The sequence below is a fragment of the Heloderma suspectum genome, chromosome 2 (genome assembly GCF_057233095.1).
Source record: "Heloderma suspectum isolate Gila_16-S chromosome 2, 16-S_ref, whole genome shotgun sequence".
In the NCBI taxonomy this organism is placed as follows: domain Eukaryota; kingdom Metazoa; phylum Chordata; class Lepidosauria; order Squamata; family Helodermatidae; genus Heloderma; species Heloderma suspectum.
In genome coordinates, this window is record NC_139459.1 from 77,732,548 (window position 1) to 77,755,198 (window position 22,651).

The window sequence follows — 22,651 nt, forward strand, 5'->3', positions numbered from 1 at the left end:
TGCTTGAAGAATTTTGAGCCCAATTCTTAAATGAGCAGTGCAGCCAGATGGCTACTGTAAGCATCCAAATATCTGTTTCCTACTTTTTTAAAATTAAAGAGTTTTAACTTACTAACCCTATGCAAGTGTGTACTTCACAGTTTTTAGCTGTCTTGGAGGAACCCATACAAATGTAGCATGAAGTGCTTTTTATGAACCAACTGTGCCAATTTAATAGGTACATGGTGCTTTAGAAGACAACAGTAAACGCTTTTCATATTTGACATAAGTAGAGTAAACTGTTTTTAAATGGGAAGATAATGCAGCACACACTGTATGGGAGGTTTCCCCTCCAGAATTGTTGTAGGCTGCATTTGTGCTGTGTTTAATTAGATATGGATTTCTTACTGTTTATGGCGTTTCTTCTGATGTTAGGAAGAAATATGAGCTTTTGTGGAACATGTGAAATTTCAGTTGGTCTCTGAAATTCTAGTTCCCTTTCCCCTCCTAAATATATGCAGTAGGGACTGTTACTTGGTCATCTTTTTCCTTGCACTTCGGACATTCTTTTAATGTATCTTGTTATTTTTGCATTAAAATTATAGTCAGTGGGCAGAAACCATTGTGCAAGCAGAAGTCCACTCACACAACATGACTTCTCCCTCCTGCAGCCCTCCCCCTACCCCCCAAAATCTGCTCCGAAGAGTCCCCCAACTTTCCAGAACAAGTTTTGAGGGCATGCAGTGGAGAGGCAGAACAATCCCCCTCCCAGTTCTGCTGGCAGAAGCAGTTCCGTCAGCAGAAAAACAAATGGATTTCACCCAATAGTTAGTTGTGTATAGCAGGAGTGGACAACAATCTGTTAAGTGCTCCAGCTCATGGCAGAAATGTACTGTGTATGTTTTCCAGAGTGTGGCTTGCCAACCTGTGGCTGATGACTTTTTTCTTGACTTCGGTAATGCCACATGGGTGGTTTCTAATGCAAGGGGCAGTTTTAGCATATTTTATATGAGCAGCAATTTTCTGAGTGATTCCGTTAGCATTTCAGTGTTTCGTAGCATGCATCTTTCCGAAATTAGAATTTAGTCTGTCTATATTGGACCATATTTGTATGTGTTATCTGCCCAGAATGAGATTTTCTTTGGGAAGTGCATGAATGGCAAGAGAAAAATTGCATACCAGGTTAAAGTTAGTATGGACATAGCTAAATCAGAGGACTTTAAATTTATGTTGGGGACATTTATTGACTACACCAGAGACTTTGATTGGCGTTAAAGCTAGAATTGCCCTTTTAGGCCACTATTGTGATTTGTCACTGAAATTGTTTTTCCATTGTCTCTAAAGTGGCAAATTCGGAGATGGGGGCACACTTACGGCCAGGGGGCTCCTTGTGGGATGTGTGTTGCCTACCCCTGTTCTACAGCAACCATCCTTCATGGCTTCTGTTGTCTCGCCACTTCCTCCCTGTTTGTTTCACATATGTTCTTCCCAGGTGCCCCAGCTTCTACTGTATCTTCGTGGGTGAATTAGAAGAGAATCCTTGTTGGCTGCTTTTGGACATTGCTGTTACTTTATATGGTGCATAACAGCCTTGAGTTTCAAAAGCAAAACACTAGACAGGTTACTTATCCCGAGAAGGTTACAATCTAAAACCGACATTGGGAAAGGGAGTGAAGGAGAAGGACGAGGGATGAATTTGAGCAAGTGTAGTTATATTACTTAAACTTGGTATTTCATTTCTTAATATATGGTGTCTACTTTAGAGTGTACAATATTTGAATTTATTATGTATGTTACTTTAAACTCCATCTAACCTAGATATGCTGGATGGTTTCAAGCCAGAATATGTGGCTCCTCTGGTCCTTTGGCTTTGCCATGAAAGTTGTCAAGAAAATAGTGGACTGTTTGAGGTAATAGCTTTGGGTTCTCCTTTCCTGACACTGGCATGCTGTTGCAGCTGCACATGCTTTTTCCCATTTGTGGGTGTGTACTTGGGTGTTTGGAAAACTCGAATAAATGCAATAACTTGTCCATGCCTGACAGGTAAAGTTAAAAATGCTTTTTGTTGCATGCTAAGTTTGTTGAATGCAACAGTGGCTTGAATGCAAATGTTCAGCCATCAAAAGTTGGGCTTCTTGATTGAAAGCAAATTGGTGGAAACTGCAGTGCTGTCCTTGGATTCTTTCATCTCGGTGAGACGACAAGGATTTAGGGCGCAATCCTATGGGGATAGTCGGATGCTTCCAAACTCGGAGGCAACTGACTATTCAATGCAGTGTGGGTGGAGAGCAGAGGGGATCTTCTCCTCTGCACTCCGGCCGCCCTGCATTTGCAGCTAGACGGTCAGTTTCGGCTGTGTAGCCGGAGTAGCTTGGAGTGGGGGTGTGGAGGCCGGATGGCACATAGGAAGCATTGTACTGGCGCTTCCGCTCTCCCTGCCTTCCAGAACACCCCCTCTCCCCCCACTCCACGCTGCTCTTATGAGCGTGGAGCCGGGGACGAACTACGCCACCTACGAGGCAGAGGGGAAGGGGGCAAGGAGGCAGTTTTCTGGGAATCGACCTCACAGTGCTGGCTCCGAGGTTGGTTCCCAGGAAACGAAAAATCCTATGGCCGTCTAGCTGCTGTCTAGCAGCCATAGGAGTACACCCTTAAATATACAAACATTCCTGGAATATTTTTACATTTTGGACAAGGCACAACTGATGGTTTCAGTTCCCTCTTCTGATAAGATTTCCCAATTCTGTATCGGCAAACACATCATGCTCCTTGATGTGACTATTAAATTGGAAGTATGGAGGGAAAAAATCCAAAAGGGTGCAAAACAATATTTATGAAAGAATCCTGACACATTTTAAACTTCAGTTCATCCTTAGGGGAATATTTTTAATACAAAAGGTAGGCCTGCTCTCTCAGCATGTAAATAATCCATTGTCCAGTGGTACCACAATACTACACCATATATTTTAATTCCAATTAAATTCTCAGAGTGCTGTCACTTATGTAGTGAAGATGGCAAGAGCCACTCAAGAGAACAAGGGTTGCAGAAGTACAATAAAATCTTTAGAAAATCATCCTAAGAGGCCCTAAACAGCCGAATGAGGACTGAGCATGCTCAGTGCCCACATAATGCTGACTGACTCAAGAGAGAAAAAACAAAGCCAGGCGGCAAGAAAAATGGAAACTATGGTTTGGAGAAAACTAGGATATTAAACTTCAAACCATGGGTTAACATCCTGGCTTGTTCTGAAACTGGTAACCATCATTTCCTGAATCAGATGAAATGGGAACTATGGCTAATTAGAGACTTCCTGCTTTGTTCATGCCATGAAGGGAAGAGCAAGAGCAAGAAGGAGCTATGCATACAGGAAAAACATTTGTGCGTATCTTGGCTTATTAAGCTGAAATACCATAATTGGAACTGGGCCATCATGTCATTCCTATTGAAGTCAGAGAGACTGCTTTCTCCAGTATGGTTAGCAATGCCATTTTTTTCAGTTATCGCTTGCTTTTTGAAGTTATATTGACCTTTAAAATTTTATATCACAGGTGGGAGCTGGATGGATTGGAAAATGTAAGTCCTCTTGTATTTCTGGTTTAGTAGTTCAGAAAGAACCTGAGTTTGACACAAAATGCAATACTAATGTAATAAAAAAGAATGTAGGTTTAGCTCATTTCATATTAACACGAGTGGACCTCGATAATTTTACTGAAGTTTATAAAAGGAATTAATTTGTTTCTTTAGCTCCATTTAGATCTCGTTAGCAGCATTATAGTTGGTAAATGTGAATTTAGTACCACTTTCGGGGTGCAGTGGCACCCAGTGATCCTACAGTTTCTGAGTAACCACTAATTTTAACTATTGATTAATATCTCCTCATTGCTATTTGTTTAGTACGCTGGGAACGTTCCCTGGGAGCCATTGTTAGGCAGAAGAACCATCCAATGACGCCAGAGGCTGTGCAAAATAAGTGGGAAAAGATCTGTGACTTTGATAATGCCAACCATCCCCGGACTATCCAAGGTATAGGCAATTTTAAGTGCACTACACTTTTTGTAATCTTACTTTGATTTTCTTTCCATGGGAAGGTTTGAAGAAATAATATTCTTGTTTCTGTTATACTGTTTAAAAAATAATCCGCTGAACATTATGGTACATGAATCATATTTCACTTTTGGTAGTGTTAGTCCTTATAATAATGGGTACAAAGGAAGACTATTTAACTATCTTTCCCAGGAGTCCTAGCCTGGTTAAACAACAGTGTAGCAACTTAGCTCTTAAGTTTATTTCTTGAAGAACAGCAATAGCCTGGCCGTGGGACTCTTAGTAACTCAGTTGAGTCTGCTGAACAAATTGGTGGGGCTAAATAATTGGTTTTATCAATCCAAAGTAGTAGTTTAAAATTGTAAGCAGACTCCCTTGCATTACAGAGCCTATATTTTTGACTCAAGGGATTTAGAGCAGCAGAAGGCAAATAGAATATTTAGAAGGGATTTTTCTCCTAATATAAAAATTGCACAGAACACTGAATCATAGTTGGACAAGACTTAATGGGTCATTGGCTCTATCTGAATCAGGAATCATATATTTGTCAAAGGACTGTGTGTACCTGTTTCCAGTACAGGGCATTTTTGACAGTGTGGCTGGAAGTCACCTTAAGCAGTTGTCTGGCCTATCAGATCAAGTTCAGATTTTTGGGTTTGTCCTTTGCCTTATCATATGCCTAATTGTGGGGTGTGTGCTGGGAGTTGGGAGCAAGCTAGCCTTGTTGTCTACTAATGGTAGAAAGACTCATAGCTTCTGGGAGTTCCAGCCACACAGCCCTCAAAACACCTTGTACATACACCTCAGTGCCACTGGGATGGCCTTGACAAATGAAACTAGCATGCATGCTAGCTACCGTGAGGGTGAGGAGAGGGAGGTTAGGTATACTAGAATGGAAAGGGGATGTCTCTTCACCCATGCAGATTGTAGGTCAACAATACGATTCCCTGACAAAATACCAGCTTTTGCTAAGCATTGATTTCTTAAACTGGAAGAAGGCAGGCTAGGTAATCTATTTTGCCATCCTCCTCTCCTTCATCCTAGCAAAGCCATGATGTCTGCCACATGCCATTGTTACCTAGTTAGGATGAATGTTACCTGTTCTTGTATGGACATAGTTGCTAATTGACCATACAATGTAATGTAAGCATGTATTTAACATTCTGATAAGATAAACACCATTCACAAGATCTGATATGCAATATAGCTAATTCTACTCTATATTTTGCTTGCTGAAAATGTTAACATGCTATGTCCTTACATTTTTTTGCTAGGTCAGGAATCCAGTTGTGTTCTTCTTGCATAGCCATGATTTGGATGGGAGTGCCTTTGATTAATCTCTCATCTGTGAAAATTAGCAAAAAAGGCAGGAAAAACACAGCACACATCTGACAGACGAATTCATTTAATTTTTCAGTGTAATAACATTAGAAACTTTCTGTTGGTAAAAGTGCCCCTCTCCTTAATGCCTCAAGGCGCTGAACTGTTAAGTAAGGAAAACTAATTAGAGTATTCGCATTAAAATTGAAAGCTATGTTACTTTATATCTGTAAGTTCAAGCTATCCCAGGAGATTTCATTAAAAACTATTACCAGCATTAATGTAAGTAATTTAATGCTGTGAAAAGCTATTATATACTAAACTATCATATATAATTATACAAAAATACCAATTAGTGTAAGCACTTACCTATCATTTACAAGGATAGCCTAGAATTAGAACAGTAAACTGTGGCGCATAATGGTGTGTGGATATTTAGACTGAGTGTGCAGTCTAATTTTCATTTACCCCAGGTTAAAAGGCACGGAAATTTGAGCCGTAACATTTTCAAAACCGATTCCGTCCTCTGTAATGATCTTTTGCTAATTGGACTTAAGCTTTAGTAATGAAAAGACAAAATTAGACAGTTTAGGTGTATTCTTGCCATAAAATTATAGCATCTTTGCCCAAAAAGCTCTGCTAAAGAAGCTCATAGTTAATGCTGAATTAATTTATGCTCAATGCCCCATTTGAATTTAAGTTCACTTGGAGGCCAGTAAAAAGAGTTTTGTGGTACCTTAAAGACTCACAGATTTATTATGGCGTGTTGCCTTGTGCATGGGAAATTCAGGTTTCAGTCTTGTCTTGCTCTGAAGTTCACTTGATGGACCTGGCAAGCTACTACTTCTCTCTCTCGGCCTGATCTAGTGTTCATAGAATCATAGAATAGTAGGGTTGGAAGGGGCCTACAAGACCATCGAGTCCAACCCCCTGCTCAATGCAGGAATCCAAGTCAGAGCATCCCTGACAGATGGCTGTCCAGCCTCATCTTGAATGCCTCCAGTGTTATGTTAGAAGGCTCTTGCATTAAGGTGGAATACAAATGTAACAGATAATTGATTGCTGTACAGCAAAACATAATCCTGCATGGAGCTGGAGGAATTTTTCAGCAGGATGGCAAGAGATAAACTTCTGGAGAGCAATTTCCAGAGCACTGGCTAAACAAAGTATGCCAGTCTCTTCTCTAAATGCCAACTGTTTTTGTCTAGTGGGGAGTCCCACTGTTAGTCTGCAGTTTTGTAAAGTCAAAAAGCAAATGTCCCACAAGGAACTAAAATAGCTGGGGGTTGCTGGGAGAAGATTCTAACAAAAGTGCACCACATAGCTCCATTGTATTCAATTACAGAGCAGGCTGACACACACTGGCTGCATTGACTAGAAGATGTTTATGTATTTATTACAGTTACTTTTATACCACCCTTACATAAAAATTACCAGTGCGGCTTGCATTGAAGAAATATGTAAAATAAAACATTTCTTCTGCTTTGAACTAAGATAACAGACACAAGGGCTAAAAGGCAGCAAGATCTTAAAAGCCAGATAAAAACAATAAGCATGGCTAAAATTAAGTCTAAAAGGCCTATGAAAATAGAAAGGTGTTTGCCTGGCACTGAAAGGCTGGCTCCTCTGGGATACCACCACTGAGAAGGCCCTCTCCCTGGTAACCCACCTGCCTTGTGATATGCTTAGTTCTGTCACTTGTAATCTTGCCCGTCTTTCAAGAGATTATGGTGCTTTAGCTCCTCAACAGTTCTTTGAGGAAGGTTGAGAGAGTAACTTATTCAAGGATGCTCAAGCTGTGTCCTGTATATGTCTACAGAGAACTAACCCCGGTGATTTCAATAGGACTTAGTCCCAAGTAAGGGTGTATAGGATTGCAGCCTTGGTGATTTTCATAGCTTGAAAGCAGGGCTGATTTTTAATAACTTTACCTAATGAACTAATACTTTATTTAGATGTGCTCACTGCGACATTTCTAACATAGTGTGTAAGGTTTGGTTATTTTTACTTGTCAGGTTGATAACTACCGCAAGGCACTTAAATTTCAGACAGTTCATGTAATCCAGTTTGCTTAGTGTCTTGGTTGAGACACTGAAAGTGTGCCCTTGCATAACATGAATGACTCAGTCTACTCAGTTGCTAAAATAACATTGTAAATCTAATGCTTGTCGTGGGAATGTAGTTTCCTATGCTAGGCAGCAGGAGGTCAATACACAGTGCTGTAGCAGCCCTTTTATTATTTTTTTCTTATTTGTCTTCCTTGTGAAAATTAATACGTAGCAAAAAAAATACTTGCAAGACGGGGAGAACAGAATTGTATACCAGACATTTTTTAATGAAATCTCCAGCAAAGCTCCCACTGAAACAAACAGGACCGTTTTTGGCAATGCAAATTACAGGCAGAGGGCCCCAATCCAGACTGGAACCACAGCTGGGGGCAAAAGGTTAAGGCCCTCCCCCCCCATTTTAAGGTCCTGATCCAGATCAGGGGGTGAGTGGGGGGACACTGGCAAGTTGTGGAAAACAACCTTGCAGTCAAGAGGAAAACTACTTGATTAAAGTAAGGTGTAGTTTCATCTTGAGAAACAGTTGTATGTGTTTGTGCCTTAAAGAAACGTTACTAGGTTACTTTTACTATACTCTTGTACAAGCACTAAGCCAGGTATTCAACAGCTCGTTCTACACTTGGAAATCAAATTGTGGTGGTGTCAACATATTTCAGAAAATGGGGACACTTTTTCTTTTTTCCTACTTTGCCTTTAGCTCTTTTGTCATTGGACTTCAACCTTTCAGTCTCCCAACCTCCATATCTCTCCGTTGCTCTGCGGAAAATATACGTGTTTCTCTCCCTTTGAGCTGCCCTAACTTTCAGCATTCCATTGCTGACTCTTCTTAGTCGGGACTTAACATTTTCATTCTAAGCTGTTCCGTGACATCAGAGCATCTCATTTTCAGAAGGAAGAGACTGTGAAAGATAGGTGGCAGGCAGTTTTTGCAATCCCAACTATAAGGTACTGGGTTTTAATGAAAGTTACAGAATTTTCAGTTTATAATTATAATGAATAGCCTGGGCTGGCCCTCCCATGAGGCAGGGTGAATCCCTTGCTCAGGTGGAGGATCCGGAGAGGCGGCACATCACCCCCCAGCCTGCTGGGAGAGCTCCTGTGAGTACTGGCCCTGCTTGCCTGCTACAGCAAATGCCACAGTGGGAGAGCAGCAAGCAGGGCGCCTTGCAGGAGCAGCTACCTCCCCCCAACCTCTTGCTCTAAGCCCACTTGCAAAGCAAGAGATCAGGTGGGCGGGTTCTCCAGAGAGGCTGTCCGCCTAATCTCTTGCTTTGAGAGAGGGCTCAGAGCAAGAGATTGGGCAGGTGAGTTATCTGGAGAGGCTACACACCTGCCTGCCCACCTGATCTCTCACTCTGGGAGCATCTCTGGAACGATAGATCGGGCAGGCAAGCAACCTACCTTTCTGGAGAGCCACGAAGTGGCCGATGCACCTCTCCAGAGAGGATGCCTGCCTGATCTCGTGCTCTGGGAGAATTCCCCAGATGAGAGATCAGGCAGGTGGCCTCTCTGGAGAGGTGCCCACCTTATCTCTCATTGGGGGGTGGGGGAGGGGGTTGGAGTACACATCTTCCTGCCCCATGTAGCAGGATATCTTGTGCTGTCGCTGCTAATAACAAGTTGTTTGTACTCCTGTACAAAAGCTGTTTCTGTTTATAGCTGCTTACTGTGTGTCTACCATGAAATAACAGTAGAATACATATTGGGCACGTGCAATTTATATTTACAGCAAACCTCAGCAGTACCATATATGGGCAGCCTTCCCCAACCGAGTGCCTTCCAGTCGTGTTGTACTACAACCCCTATAATCCCCAGCCAGCACAGCCAATTCTGGCCAGGAATTATGGGAGTTGTAGCCCCAACACATCTGGGGGGTATCTGGTTGGGGAAGGCTGAATCATATGCTTACTGTGAACAACTCCAAAATAATCCAAATCTGGAAACATCTGCACAGTTTACCAAAGCTACTCTGTATAATCTTCCAGTTCACATAACTGATAAGGCTTCACAATAACAAGTACACTGTAACACATGTGCACAGTTACAAGAACACTGCTAAAATCAAGTTAAGAAACATCTCCAGAAGTCCTGTTGAGGTGCCGTCTTAGTATTTTGTGGCGTTGATGGTTGTATTTTTGCTCAGGAGGTAGCTATGGAAAGGTTATTTTCTTTTTAATGGCTTCAAACTCATTTTCCCTCTCCGTTTCTAGAATCAGTCAGCATGCTGAATGATGTGCTAAGTCAAATAGAATCTCCAGATGTCTCCCCAAACCCCACAGGATACAGTGCATCAGCATCCTCTACAGGCTTTGACTCTGTAAGTAAAAATGCTTCTGCAAGGTACTCAGCTTGAAGACATCCAGTTGCTTGAAGCCAGGAAAAACTACTGTGACGTATGAATCAGAAGATGCAGTGAACTATCTCAAAAGGTCAATTTAAAAATCTGAGCTAGAGGACGGGGGACAGGAAGGTCTTTCTCTCACCCTTACCGTGCTATTGTGTAAAATAATGTTTACAAGAACAATTATCCAGATCAGGCTGGAGAATCTCCAACTTGGTCTGTAGAAAGTTCAGAAATGCCAAACCTTATATTTTGTAAGACAAAGCAGGGTCTCTCTCCAAAAAATACAATTACATTAAAATGATTCTTGTAGGTAGTTTTATACTGTAGTCTGCTAAGACAATACAGATTCTAGCATCATTTCATATTTATATTAAATATGCCTATGTGTACTGCAAACATGCATTTTGAGGAGGTTAAGGGCTCAATCCTATGGGGATAGGCGGCTGACAGCCGCAGGAAGGCAGATGGGGGAGGAAGCTGCCGGACGACACGTATGATGTGTCGTACCAGCATTTCCACCTTCCCCGCCCCGGAGTGCCCTGTTTTCACTGCTCCACACTCCTCTTCCAAGCGCGGGGCCGTTCCGAGCTGCCTGTGAGGCAGCGCGGGAAGGGGGGAAGGTCGGTTCTCCGGGAACCGACCTCAGAGCGCGGGCTCTGAGGTCAGTTCCTGGTAACCCACATAACCTATGGCCATCTAGCTGCTGACTAGTGGCCATAGGATTGCTACCTCCAGTAATTTGAGGAGCAGAGACATTTGCCACCCTAAGGTTATTTGTACCTAATAGGCCGTCTCTTTGCATTTTTCTCTGCAAAATATGATCATAAGGAAAACTGAGCTTTGCAAAGTAGTACCCGTGGCTGCCCCTTCATGGATCACTGCCTTGTTGTGGCGAAGGGGCTTGCGTAACTCAGTGAAGCCATAAGCTATGCCGTGCAGGGCCACCCAAGACGGACAGGTCATGGCAGAGAGTTCTGACAAAATGTGGTCCACTGGAGAAGGAAATGGCAACCCACTCCAGTATTCTTGCCAAGAAAACCCCATGGAATGTATCACAAGGCTAAAAGATATGACGCCGGAAGATGAGCCCCTCAGGTCGGAAGGTGTCCAATATGCTACTGGGGAAGAGCAGAGGGTATTTCCAAGTAGCGCCAGAAAGAGTGAAGCGGCTGGGCCAAAGCCGAAAGGACACTCAGCTGTGGATGTGTCTGGTGGTGAAAAGAAAATCCGATGCTGTAAAGAACAATATTGTTTAGGAACCTGGAATGTCAGATCAATGAATCAAGGTAAGCTGGAGGTGGTCAAACATGAGATGGCAAGATTGAACATCGACATCTTGGGAATCAGCGAACTAAAATGGACAGGCATGGGCAAATTTAATTCAGGTGACCATCATATCTACTATTGTGGGCAAGAATCCCTTAGAAGAAGTGGAGTAGCACTCATAGTCAACAAAAGGGTGGGAAAAGCAGTACTGGGGTACAATCTTAAAAATGATAGAATGATCTCAGTACGAATCCAAGGCAAACCATTCAACATCACAGTAATTCAAGTCTATGCCCCAACCACTGATGCCGAAGAAGCTGAGGTTGATCGGTTCTATGAAGACCTCCAACACCTTCTAGAACTAACACCAAAAAAAGATGTCCTCTTCATCATAGGGGATTGGAATGCTAAAGTAGGAAGTCAAGAAATCACCGGGATAACAGGCAAGCATGGCCTTGGTGTACAAAATGAAGCAGGACAAAAGCTAATAGAGTTTTGCCAAGAGAACACGCTGATCATAGCAAACACTCTTTTCCAACAGCACAAGAGGCGACTCTACACATGGACATCACCAGATGGTCAATATCGAAATCAGATTGATTATGTCCTTTGCAGCCAAAGATGGAGAAGCTCCATACAGTCAGTAAAAACAAGACCTGGAGCTGATTGTGGCTCAGATCATGAGCTGCTTCTTGCAAAATTTCGGCTTAAATTGAAGAACGTCGGGAAAACCACTAAACCGTTCAGGTATGACCTAAATCATATCCCTGATGAATATACAGTGGAGGTGAGGAATAGATTTCAGGGTTTAGACCTGATAGACAGAGTGCCTGAGGAACTATGGACGGAGGTCCGTAACATTGTTCAGGAGGCAGCAACGAAATCCATCCCAAAGAAAAAGAAATGCAAGAAAGCCAAGTGGCTGTCTGATGTGGCTTTACAAGTAGCTCACGAAAGAAGGGAAGCGAAAAGCAAGGGAGAAAGGGGAAGATATACCCAACTGAATGCAGAGTTCCAGAGAATAGCAAGGAGAGACAAGAAGGCCTTCTTAAATGAACAATGCAAAGAAATCGAGGAAAACAACAGAATGGGAAAGACTAGAGATCTCTTCAAGAAAATTGGAGATCTCAAGGGAACGTTTTGTGCAAAGACGGGCATGATAAAGGACAAAGAAGGCAGGGACCTAACAGAAGCAGATGAGATTAAGAAGAGGTGGCAAGAATACACAGAAGAACTATACAGGAAAGATCTGAACGTCCCTGATAGCCATGATAGTGCGGTCACTGAACTTGAGCCGGACATCCTCGAGAGTGAAGTCAAGTGAGCCTTAGGAAGCATTAGTAACAACAAAGCTAGCGGAGATGACAGTATTCCAGCCGAGCTATTTAAAATCCTAAAAGATGATGCTGTTAAAGTGCTGCATTCAATATGCCAACAAATCTGGAACACTCAACAGTGGCCACAAGACTGGAAAAGGTCAGTTTACATTCCAATTCCAAAGAAGGGCAACGCCAAAGAGTGTTCAAACTACCTCACAATTGCGCTCATTTCACATGCCAGCAAGGTGATGCTCAAAATCCTACCAGCTAGGCTTCAGCAGTATGCGAACCGAGAACTACCGGAAGTACAAGCTGGGTTTCGAAGAGGCAGAGGAACTAGAGATCAAATCGCCAACATTCGCTGCATCATGGAGAAAGCAAGAGAATTCCAGAAAAACATCTATTTCTGCTTCATTGACTATGCTAAAGCCTTTGATTGTGTGGATCACAACAAACTGTGGCAAATTCTTAAAGTGATGGGAGTACCAGACCACCTTACCTGTCTCCTGAGAAACCTGTACGAGGGTCAAGAAGCAACAGTAAGAACCAGAGATGGAACAACCGATTGGTTCAAAATTGGGAAAGGAGTACGACAAGACTGCATATTGTCACCCTGCTTATTTAACTTATATGCAGAGTACATCATGAGAAATGCCGGGTTGGATGAATCAGAGGTCGGAATTAAGATTGCTGGGAGAATTATCAACAACCTCCGATATGCAGACGATACCACCCTAATGGCAGAAAGCGAAGAGGATCTCAAGAGCCTCTTGTTGAGGGTGAAAGAGGAGAGTGCAAAAGCTGGTTTGAAACTCAACATTAAAAAAACTAAGATCATGGCATCTGGCCCCATCACTTCCTGGCATATAGAAGGGGAAGAAATGGAAGCAGTGACAGATTTTACTTTCTTGGGCTCCAAGATCACCGCAGACGGTGACTGTAGCCATGAAATTAAAAGACGCTTGCTCCTTGGGAGGAAAGCTATGGCCAACCTAGGCAGCATAGTAAGAAGCAGAGACATCACCTTGCCGACAAAGGTCCGTCTAATCAAAGTTATGGTTTTCCCAGTAGTAATGTATGGCTGTGAGAGCTGGACTATAAGGAAGGCTGAGCGCCGAAGAATTGATGCTTTCGAACTGTGGTGCTGGAGAAGACTCTTACGAGTGCCCTGGACTGCAAGGAGGTCAAATCAGTCCATCCTAAAGGAAATCAACCCTGAGTGCTCATTGGAAGGACAGATAATGAAGCTGAAGCTCCAATATTTTGGCCACCTAATGCGAAGAGAAAACTCCCTGGAAAAGACCCTGATGCTGGGAAAGACTGAAGGCCAAAGGAGAAGGGGACGGCAGAGGATGAGATGGCTAGATAGCATCACGGATGCAATGAATATGAACTTGAGCACGCTCCGGGAGAGAGCGCAGGACAGGAAGGCCTGGCGTGCTATGGTCCATGGGGTCACGAAGAGTCGGACACGACTGAACAACAACAACCCCTGGCTTATAGGACAATGTAGCAGTATTCGTTTAGACATATGACTGTTGTCTTAAAATCTAATTGAGAATCAGTACATAATATTCAACTTGCATACTCAAGAGATTCTCTCTTCTCATGTCCCAACATGATCTTGAAGATCAGCTGAGCCTGAGATGTTAGTCTGTGACTGTTGTTCAGATACAGTATATGTCTTGCATGTATTCTGTATAGTAAGGGCAGAACTAGATATGAGCATAGCTCTATGACTTCACTATCCTCCCTCCATAACCCTCCACATGCCCCCCCCCCAAAAAATCTGCTCTAGAGGATCCCACAGCAGTCCAGAGCAGATTTTGAAGGATCGTGAGGGGCTGCGGTGGGGATTCACCCTTCCCATTCCACTGATGGAAGCTGTTCTGTTGGCAGGAGGGGTTAATTGGATACCACCTTGTATTTTCAAAAACATCGTGCTTAAGGGAATCTCTCCATGTAGACTCTTTCTCAAGCCTGGGTATCAGCCAGTGATGTTAAAACCTTTCTAGCCTTTTAATGATTGGAATCAAATTATTGCCTTTGTATGTTTAGCTGAGATTTATATCTAGATTGGGGTAGCAGGGATTTATCTTGATTTTTGTTTGTGTTTATACTTCAGCCTTGCTTTACATGTAATCCTGCAAAAATTACTAGACCATAACATTTGTTAGTAGCATATCAATTTATACACAGCTGTGCTCGTTGTTTGTAGCACATAGCCTGAGAGAGAGGAACACCCTTCTCTTGCCCTTTCTAAAAGTATTCTTGTCTGATCACCTAGGACAGCTCCACATGGGGCTTTTATCCTGCGATTAAGATTGGGTACTCACAAAGTCTGCAGGTACTTTACATGACATTGTCAACCTCCAAGGTGTCTCCCACACTAAATGACCTTTATCCGAGATAATGAGCTATCAAATTACAGTGAGTTGAGTTTCCTCATGAGAAGTGGAAGTTGCGCAATAAGAGGAGCTAGACCACAGTGCCATCTAGTGGCGGTATAATGAAAAAGAGAGAGCACACAGATAAGGGGGAAAGGGGCGGAGGAAGGGAAGGGAAGCACATGTAAAAGGGGCCTGTTGTGATCTTGCATTTAAAATGGAAGAAGAAAGCCCTGGTAAAGTTGCAGGATTTTAGCCTGGTGTAGAAATGTTCCTAGAGGTGATGCTCATTCACCAATGGTAAGTGTTTATTTACACCTAGTAATAACCCTCTAAGCTTCTGGAATATAGTAGCTAAACATCTGAATTAATAATAACATTAATGTGGACTCCTGTTCTCAATATCTTCAGGCAAAGTATGTTGGCCAGAAGCTGCCTTCAGGTACATATGAGTACACTCATTTACAGTCCATCTTGTATGCGCTTGGTGTGGGAATGTCAACAAAAGATCCAGACCACCTGAAATTCCTGTTTGAAGGAAGTGAAGGGTTTTGCTGTCTTCCTACCTTTGGGGTTATAGCCGCTCAGTCTGCCGTATTTGAGAGGATATGGTCTAGCATTCCAGAACTCAATATTGACCTTACAAAGGTAAGTATGTGCCATGACAATTGAACTGGTTTCATGTATCACCCTAATAGTACACAGCGTGCATAGCCAGTACTGTCCACAGATTTCACAATGGGGAAGAATTTTAGACACATTAAAATCTGAAATGTATTTGTTAATACTAAATGTGGAGTCTATAGCTTGGCTTTGAAAAGCAACAGCACATTTTCTCCTTAGTTGTTCTTTTCCCTAGGCAAGCAACCCATTAAAAGCTTTGGACAATGATGAAAAACAGAACTTGTTTGGGCCCAGTTAGTCTGCAACACTGACAATAACATGGTGGATTCCAAATGCCAAGTGGCAAGCTATATTTTAAAATATTACCTCCTCAATATCACAGCAGTCTAATGTCAATCATTAGGTACCTTTTATTGGGATAAACAACAAAGATATTGAATACACTGTGCTGTGTATATAGCATATGTTTCTCCCATGATGTGGGGTGCCTGGGGAAAGCTTCAAGAGGCTCCTAGCATTCTTCCTTAACATCTACTTTCAAAGGTAAAGGACAAAGACAGGAGGGCGTAATGGCAATAATGAGTTGTGATTTTCATAAAGATTACCTAAGACATTACACTTTTAGGAAGAAGGAAAGAGGGAGTGAATTAAACAAAGAACCACTCTTTAAATATCCCGTCTTTAAAAGACGGGTGTTTTGTGTCTAACAGTATATCCGCTTCAAACTTTGAAGATTTACAAGGCTGTAAAATTGTAGATAATAGATTGTAGATGATAGTAATGCTTTGTTATTTTCATTGCTTCTCAACAGGCAAGAAGTGATTTCTTGGGGTGGAGGGGTGAACTTTCAATTTGAACTTCAGGCTTCTGTTCTTTGTTCCGCATTTCCAGAGAAAATGATGCTGTCTCTACCTGAGGGCTTACTTTATCCATACAGTAATGTCAAGAGAGAGCGTGTCAGAATTGTGTTGTTGTGATATAACTGTGTGTGTTTTTAGTGTAATGAAATAAATAATGTGATCTTCTAATACAATCTTCTCTTGTCACAAATTGACAACAGTAAAAATAAATTTGCACTTAATGTTTTTTGAAGAGATATTGTAGCAGTATAGCAATAGGAAATTCTGTCAACGGTACTGCTGTCTTACTACAGGTGTTACACGGTGAGCAGTATCTGGAGCTGTATAAACCACTGCCAACATCAGGTAAGACTTCTGCTCACCTAATTAATCATTCGTGTTTAAAAAAAAAAATTGCATTCCCTTATAGTGCAGTACTTTGTTTCTTTTGCCAACAGTAATTACAGTTCTCCTTCATGATCTCCGGGCAGTTCCACAAATAGGGTCTGCACCTGCATAGAGCAGCCCTCTGAAGATTGTAGAGCTCTGTTCAGGGAACTGGCTTTCATATCCCCTCCCATGAAGGAGAGTGTTTTAGTGTAATGCGCATGCGTCAAGGGGAAGGATGTACACTTCCTACTCAGTCTTCACTATTTAGCAAGTTGTACAGCTGGACACTTAATTCATGCTGTACTATTTGGTGTATGTTTTTGTAGTACATATTTTTTTCAGTGGCAACCATTGTTTTTGAGTATGTGCAAGTATGTAAAATGTTTCCATTCTTGTTGATTACTTATGTGCCATTTAACTTTCTTTCGAATTTTAGGAAGATTAATTTCAGAACCCACTATTGCTGACATCCTGGATAAAGGCTCGGGAGCAGTTATATTCGTAGATGGTAACTCTCTTGTTTTGTGTTTACGGCAAATGGTCAGAGAAAACGGTCTCTAAAGCTGAATGTACCTCCCTAACTCTGCCTTGAAGCCGTCTCAGGAATGTTGTAACATTTATTCGAATTTATTATTTTGTAATATTTATTAGAATCTTGTCTTGAGGCCAGTGTTAGTACTACCTTGCCATACTTCTAAAATTGTAATATGTGAAATAGTCCTGATATTTTGGCAACTGATGAAATTAGCTTGAAGAACATTTATGTGTTTGTATGTGTATGATGTATGTTCTATGTTACCTGTAGGTTTAGCATTAAGGAGTTCTGGTTTTTTTAGACTGCCAATTTCTTCAAGGCTATTTCCTGCCCCGCCTAGTACATGTCACATTTATATATGACTCCATATATCCATAGCTCAAAAATCAAAATTACAGACAGTGCATTGTGGTAATCTGGAGATGACCAGGACATAGATAACTGTAGCCAGGCTACCTAAAACGGTTAGGCCTAGCAACGTAGGGTGTGGCAATGTTCCCTTGTAACGTGCCTCTCTGTAGAGGGCAGAAGAAGCTGTAGCTGAGTTCCCATTATTAGTAGGAGTAATACTATTTGTTACCTTTCATACCACCTCTTCTTTAGAAAGCTTGAAGCCTCAAAACAACCAAAGCAGGGAGATACTGATTTGCACAAAGTTGGCCTGCAAGTTTTGTAATGGACCTAGGAGTTAAATACGGATTTCTAGACAGAAACTGAATACACTGGACCCTACTGCTTCACCCATCTCCATATCCATGTGACCATCACTGCCCTCGCCTAGGAAGGATGCCACTGCTTGGGTGTCTTGTGTAAATAGGACACCCAAGCCAGTGAGAGCCAGTGTGGTGTAGTGGTGAGAGTGTTGGACTGGGTGCCGGGAGAGCCAGGTTCTAGTCTCTACTTGGCCATGGAAGCTCCCTGAGAGACTTTGGGGCAGTCACAGACACTCACCCCAAACTACCTCACAGGGTAGTTGTTGTGAGGATAAAATGGAGAGGAGGAGGAGGAGGATAATGTAAGCAGCCTTGGGTTCCTTGCAAGAGGAAAAAATGCAGGATGTAAATGCAATAAATAAATAACAAATTCTTTCTTAGTATATTTAAAGAAATCTTCTTTTCTTATTTTATAGCAGGGGTGCAGAACATCTGGCTTGTGGGGAACCTGAATCCAGTCAGCACTGGCTCTTGAGGTTCTTCCAAGGGTGGGGCGTAGGCTCCAAGCCCTGCCCCTGGAGGATTCGCCTCAGCGGGCAATCCCTTGCTGTTACCTCGGATCAGCAAGAACTGGGGATGCTCCTGCCGCCATAAGCCAGCAGCGCAACCCTCGCTGTTCTCTCCGATCTTATTCAGAGCATTGTGTAAAACAGGGCCTTACAGAACAATCCTAACCGTGGGGTGGGGGAGCAAAGTGGCACCACTGCCTAAGCTCAGCCAGGGCAGGTGTTGGGGACAGCTGGCGATGCCAGGCTTTTGAGCAGCCATAATTCTTTCAGAACTTGAAATTGGGGGGGAAATGCAACAACACAACTTTGGCATAGCCAAAGGGCCCGATACTGGTGCCTTATTACAGAATGCCCCCTTTGGGAGTGTGCCACCAGCAGGAATGCCATCAGCAGCAGATCTACAACAGCGAAATGTACTGGAGCTTGCTAGGAAGAACATGCCTCCCTGCAAGTAGACCATGTTGTCTCCATTATCAGGGAGCCGCCGCTCATCCCCCACACACTCAGTCCTAACCTCCCCAGACAGACATCCGAGGGAGTTAGGGTTGCACTCCCAGTAAGTGGCTTGCAGTTGTGTCATTTTGGAACTCTTTTTTTTTTTTCCTAGAAGGGGGACGTTTTTGTTGCAGTTAAACTAAAAACGCTTCTTTCTTGGCTTTGTGTTCTTGCCCTAGTCTACACATACTCTGGGAAGGATCTTCTGTGCTATAATCAGTTCTCTCTTTTTGCTGTCGGTGCTGGAGGTTTTGGTGGAAAACGGTCATCTGAGAAAGCCAAGGTAATCCAAAAGCTTTGTGGTTGGATGACAGAGGCCCATATTAGTATGTGAATTTAGACTGTATCACTGATTGCTTACCAGTTACAAAACTAGCAGTGGCCAAGGTCCCCTCCCTTACGTTGTCATTGCCTTGGATTCCCCCCCCCCCCCCGCCACACACACACACACACATATATATGTTCCTCCAGATGATAATATGCTCCCTAGCAGCACTCCCTCCCAGACACCACCACTTTCCCAAACCTACCCTTGTAATGTAGGGATGAGCTGGGGAGCGGGGGACAGGAGGGCTGGTGGCAGAGGCTTCATAATGAAGGCAGTGTACATTCCAAAGCATGTTCAGCATCCATTACCATCAAGAGGCATGGGATTAAGCTAGCAGGCACTGGAAACTGTGTTCCCTAGACTCCTTGGCATTCATGGATGCTCTCCCCAGTCCTTAAAGATGAGGCCTGGCTGGTTGTGCCTCCTCACTTTAGAAAGGTAAAGTATAGGAAAGAGAGGGATGGTGGCTCAGGAAGCCCATTATGGCCTGTCTTGACTGTCTGAGCAGCTTTGAACTAGGCTGGCTTGTAACGGCTCAGGGGGTTCAAATTTTGAATGTTTGTTTCCAAAGACCTCCCAGTTCTGCACTTCGATGCCATCTCTATACAAACCAGACATGCATTGATTCTCTTATAATGGGGGCACGTGTGTATTATTCATGGCTTCTCCCTTCAGAATAATCATAAATAGCAACCAATAAATTAATGAACTTCTTGTCAGGGATTGCTGAGCCCTCCTGCTGAGTAGTGAGGTAACAGACTTGCTATGCAATCCACAGAATCTTTATTAAATAAAGATTTAGTAAATAACACCTCTTCACGCTTGTAGCGTTATGCCTAATTAGCTAAACAAAGCAAGACAGATACCTGTCAACTCAGCTGGATGGTTTCCTGCTGTGCCCTCCTTCAGGGAGGATCCTCGTGGTCCAACTTCTGATGGGCAGCCAATCTGACGGAGTGCCTCCCATCTCCTCTCAACTTCGCCTGCTTAACTCTGCTCCGAACTCTGGCGTCTGTCAGTTCCGGTGCTTCCTCCCCCTCTGACAAAGGGTGAGTTCCCAGAGGGAGGCGGGGACGGACGATGGTCTCTGAACCTGAACATCCTGTTTGATGGGCATCCTGTTTGATAAGCCCCTGGGAAGATTCATCCCTGACTCCTGCTTGGGGAATTTCTTCCCCTACTCCCTGTCTTGACTGGGCTTCTTCTAGCTCTGCCTCCAGATCTGAATCAGAGTCCAAAACAAGAAGCTTGGGCCCAATCCTGACACTTTTGCTTACACACATGGAAGGAAAAAGCCACAAATTATATACATGTGCAGCTTTTATCGCTATACAATGTAGTATAGAAGTGGACAATGCAATGACAGATAAGCATCAAAGAGAATATAGCAAAAATGCTCCATGCACTAACAGCATTCTGTGCACTGACATTCCCAGCATATTTTTTGCAGCCTAGATGTTGTCCTACCTCATGGCCCCAAAGCAAGGTAGCCTGGACAGTACTAATTCTGCACTTGGGTGCACTGGCCCCTTGCAGTGGGCATTACCTCAGCCAAGGGTCACATCTCCTGTGTCTAGTGATCTGTGAGAGCTGGCTGAGTTTTAGGGTTCACACCCTTTATATACAACTGAATAAAATTAAAAACATCCAGTCATAAAATATGTGGTGGTATTTTATTAAGAAAAGGAGCATGTTGTTGTTGTTGTTGTTACTTCCAGGTCACAGTAAATCCACCCAGCAGACCACCAGATGTTGTAGTCACTGATGTCACTTCAGTAGACCAGGTAAATGTTGTACTTCCAAATGGAAAAAATATATATATTTAAATATTCCTGTGAGGAATCCCCAACCCATGCTACTTGTAGAAATATTGATTTTGTACTGAAGTTAAAGGTGTGGGTGAAATTTAAGTATATGTATGTAAGGCTTTGTTAATTATGCTCTTTGGTAGCTAGCCACTTGAATGAATTTGATACCTTGGAATTTGTACCATGCCACAAAAACTAACTTTGACAGTAACTTAGGAAGCGCCCTTCAGAACTTTTCTTTTTTAAGCCTCAGGCGTAGTTAACAGGAATCATATCCTTAAATAAAAGTATCAGACGAAGTAAAAGTAAGATTGGTGCTTGGGGACTCGAGTTCAACATCTTGACCATTGATTATGGTGTCCCTCAGGGCTCCGTCTTGTCCTTCATGTTATTTAACTTACAGGTGAATCTGCTGCACGAGGTTGTCCAGTGTTTGGGGGTTTGGTGCCACCAGTATGCTGGTGACATGCAATCTCCATTGCATCCAAATCCAAGGAAGCTGCTGAAGTTCTGAATTAGTGTCCACTAACTGTAATGGACTGGATGAGGGCAAGCAGATTGTAGCTTAATCCAGACAAGATAGAGTTGCTCCTGGTCAGTCAAAAGGCAGAACAAGGAGAAGGGATTCAAGTACTGGTTGGAGTTACACTCCCTTTGAAGACTCACATTTGCAATATGTGAATTTTGCACATTTGTAAAATTTGCTCCTTGATTCAGCCCTAAAGCTAGATGCCCAGGTTTTGCTGGTGGCTAAGTGCGTGTTTGCACAGCTAACACTAGAGCACCAATTCCACCCATTCCTGGAGATATCTGTTCTGGCCACAGTGACACAAGCCCTTGTTACATCCTATTTGGACTATCGTAATACGCTCCACATGGCACTGCCTTTGAAAAGTCTTCAGAAATTTCAGCTGGTCCAGAATGCTGCAGCCAGACAGTTGAGCAGGTCTGGTTAAAGGGAGCATATGACTCACTTGTTACATCTTCACCCACTGGTCTATTTCTGAGCCCAATTCAAAATGCTGCTTATGACTTGGGACCAGGTTATCTTGAAGATTACATTCTCCCATACAAGCCTGTTCAGGCCTTAAGATCCTCAGGAAAAGCCCTTCTCTCAGTCCCGCCACCATCAGAGGCACTTCTCATGGGAACACAGGAGAGGGCCTTCTCAGTGGCTGCTCCCAAACCCTGGAACTGCCCGTCAAGGGTGGCCAGGATAGCTTTGTCTCAGTTGTCCTTCCACCAGCACAACCTGCCCCTTCCAGAAACGAGCATTTCTACTTGTTTCAGGGCTTGTCCCCAGAAGCACTACATTGCAGCCACGAGCAGTAGGGGCCGGCAGGGACCCCTTGGATCCTGCCCATAGGTTTTAATCTGTCGGATGCTGGGTTTTTTTTTCCTTTTTGTTCATATTTTATTTGATATTTTCATTGGGATGTGTTTTTATGTGATGAGTTTCTTATTTTATTTGTATTTTATTGATAGGACTAATTTTAGTGGAAAGGCAAAATATAACATAAATGCAATAAACAAATGGCTTCTTAGCCATTTTTCATATGAATGACTTCTTCTGAATCTCTTGTTCCTCTCCTGAAACCTAACAGTAGAGCATTCTTCTCCCCACTCTCCGCTATCCACAGACACACACAATGACCTAATATGTTTCATTCCTCTGCAAAATCCT

At 42.9% G+C, this 22,651-nt stretch overlaps 1 protein-coding gene across 2 annotated transcripts in view; it reads left to right on the forward strand.

Moving 5' to 3' along the window:
- The window catches only part of HSD17B4 (hydroxysteroid 17-beta dehydrogenase 4), an 82,401-nt gene that overhangs the window by 25,196 nt on the left and 34,554 nt on the right, over positions 1-22,651 (forward strand). For both annotated transcript variants that reach the window (XM_084833935.1, XM_084833936.1), the window contains exons 9-17: positions 1,798-1,889; positions 3,529-3,553; positions 3,875-4,003; positions 9,621-9,727; positions 15,138-15,374; positions 16,504-16,555; positions 17,016-17,087; positions 19,011-19,114; positions 20,878-20,943. In XM_084833935.1, the coding sequence (XP_084690061.1) occupies positions 1,798-1,889; positions 3,529-3,553; positions 3,875-4,003; positions 9,621-9,727; positions 15,138-15,374; positions 16,504-16,555; positions 17,016-17,087; positions 19,011-19,114; positions 20,878-20,943 (884 nt within the window). The remainder of the gene's footprint in view (positions 1-1,797; positions 1,890-3,528; positions 3,554-3,874; positions 4,004-9,620; positions 9,728-15,137; positions 15,375-16,503; positions 16,556-17,015; positions 17,088-19,010; positions 19,115-20,877; positions 20,944-22,651) is intronic.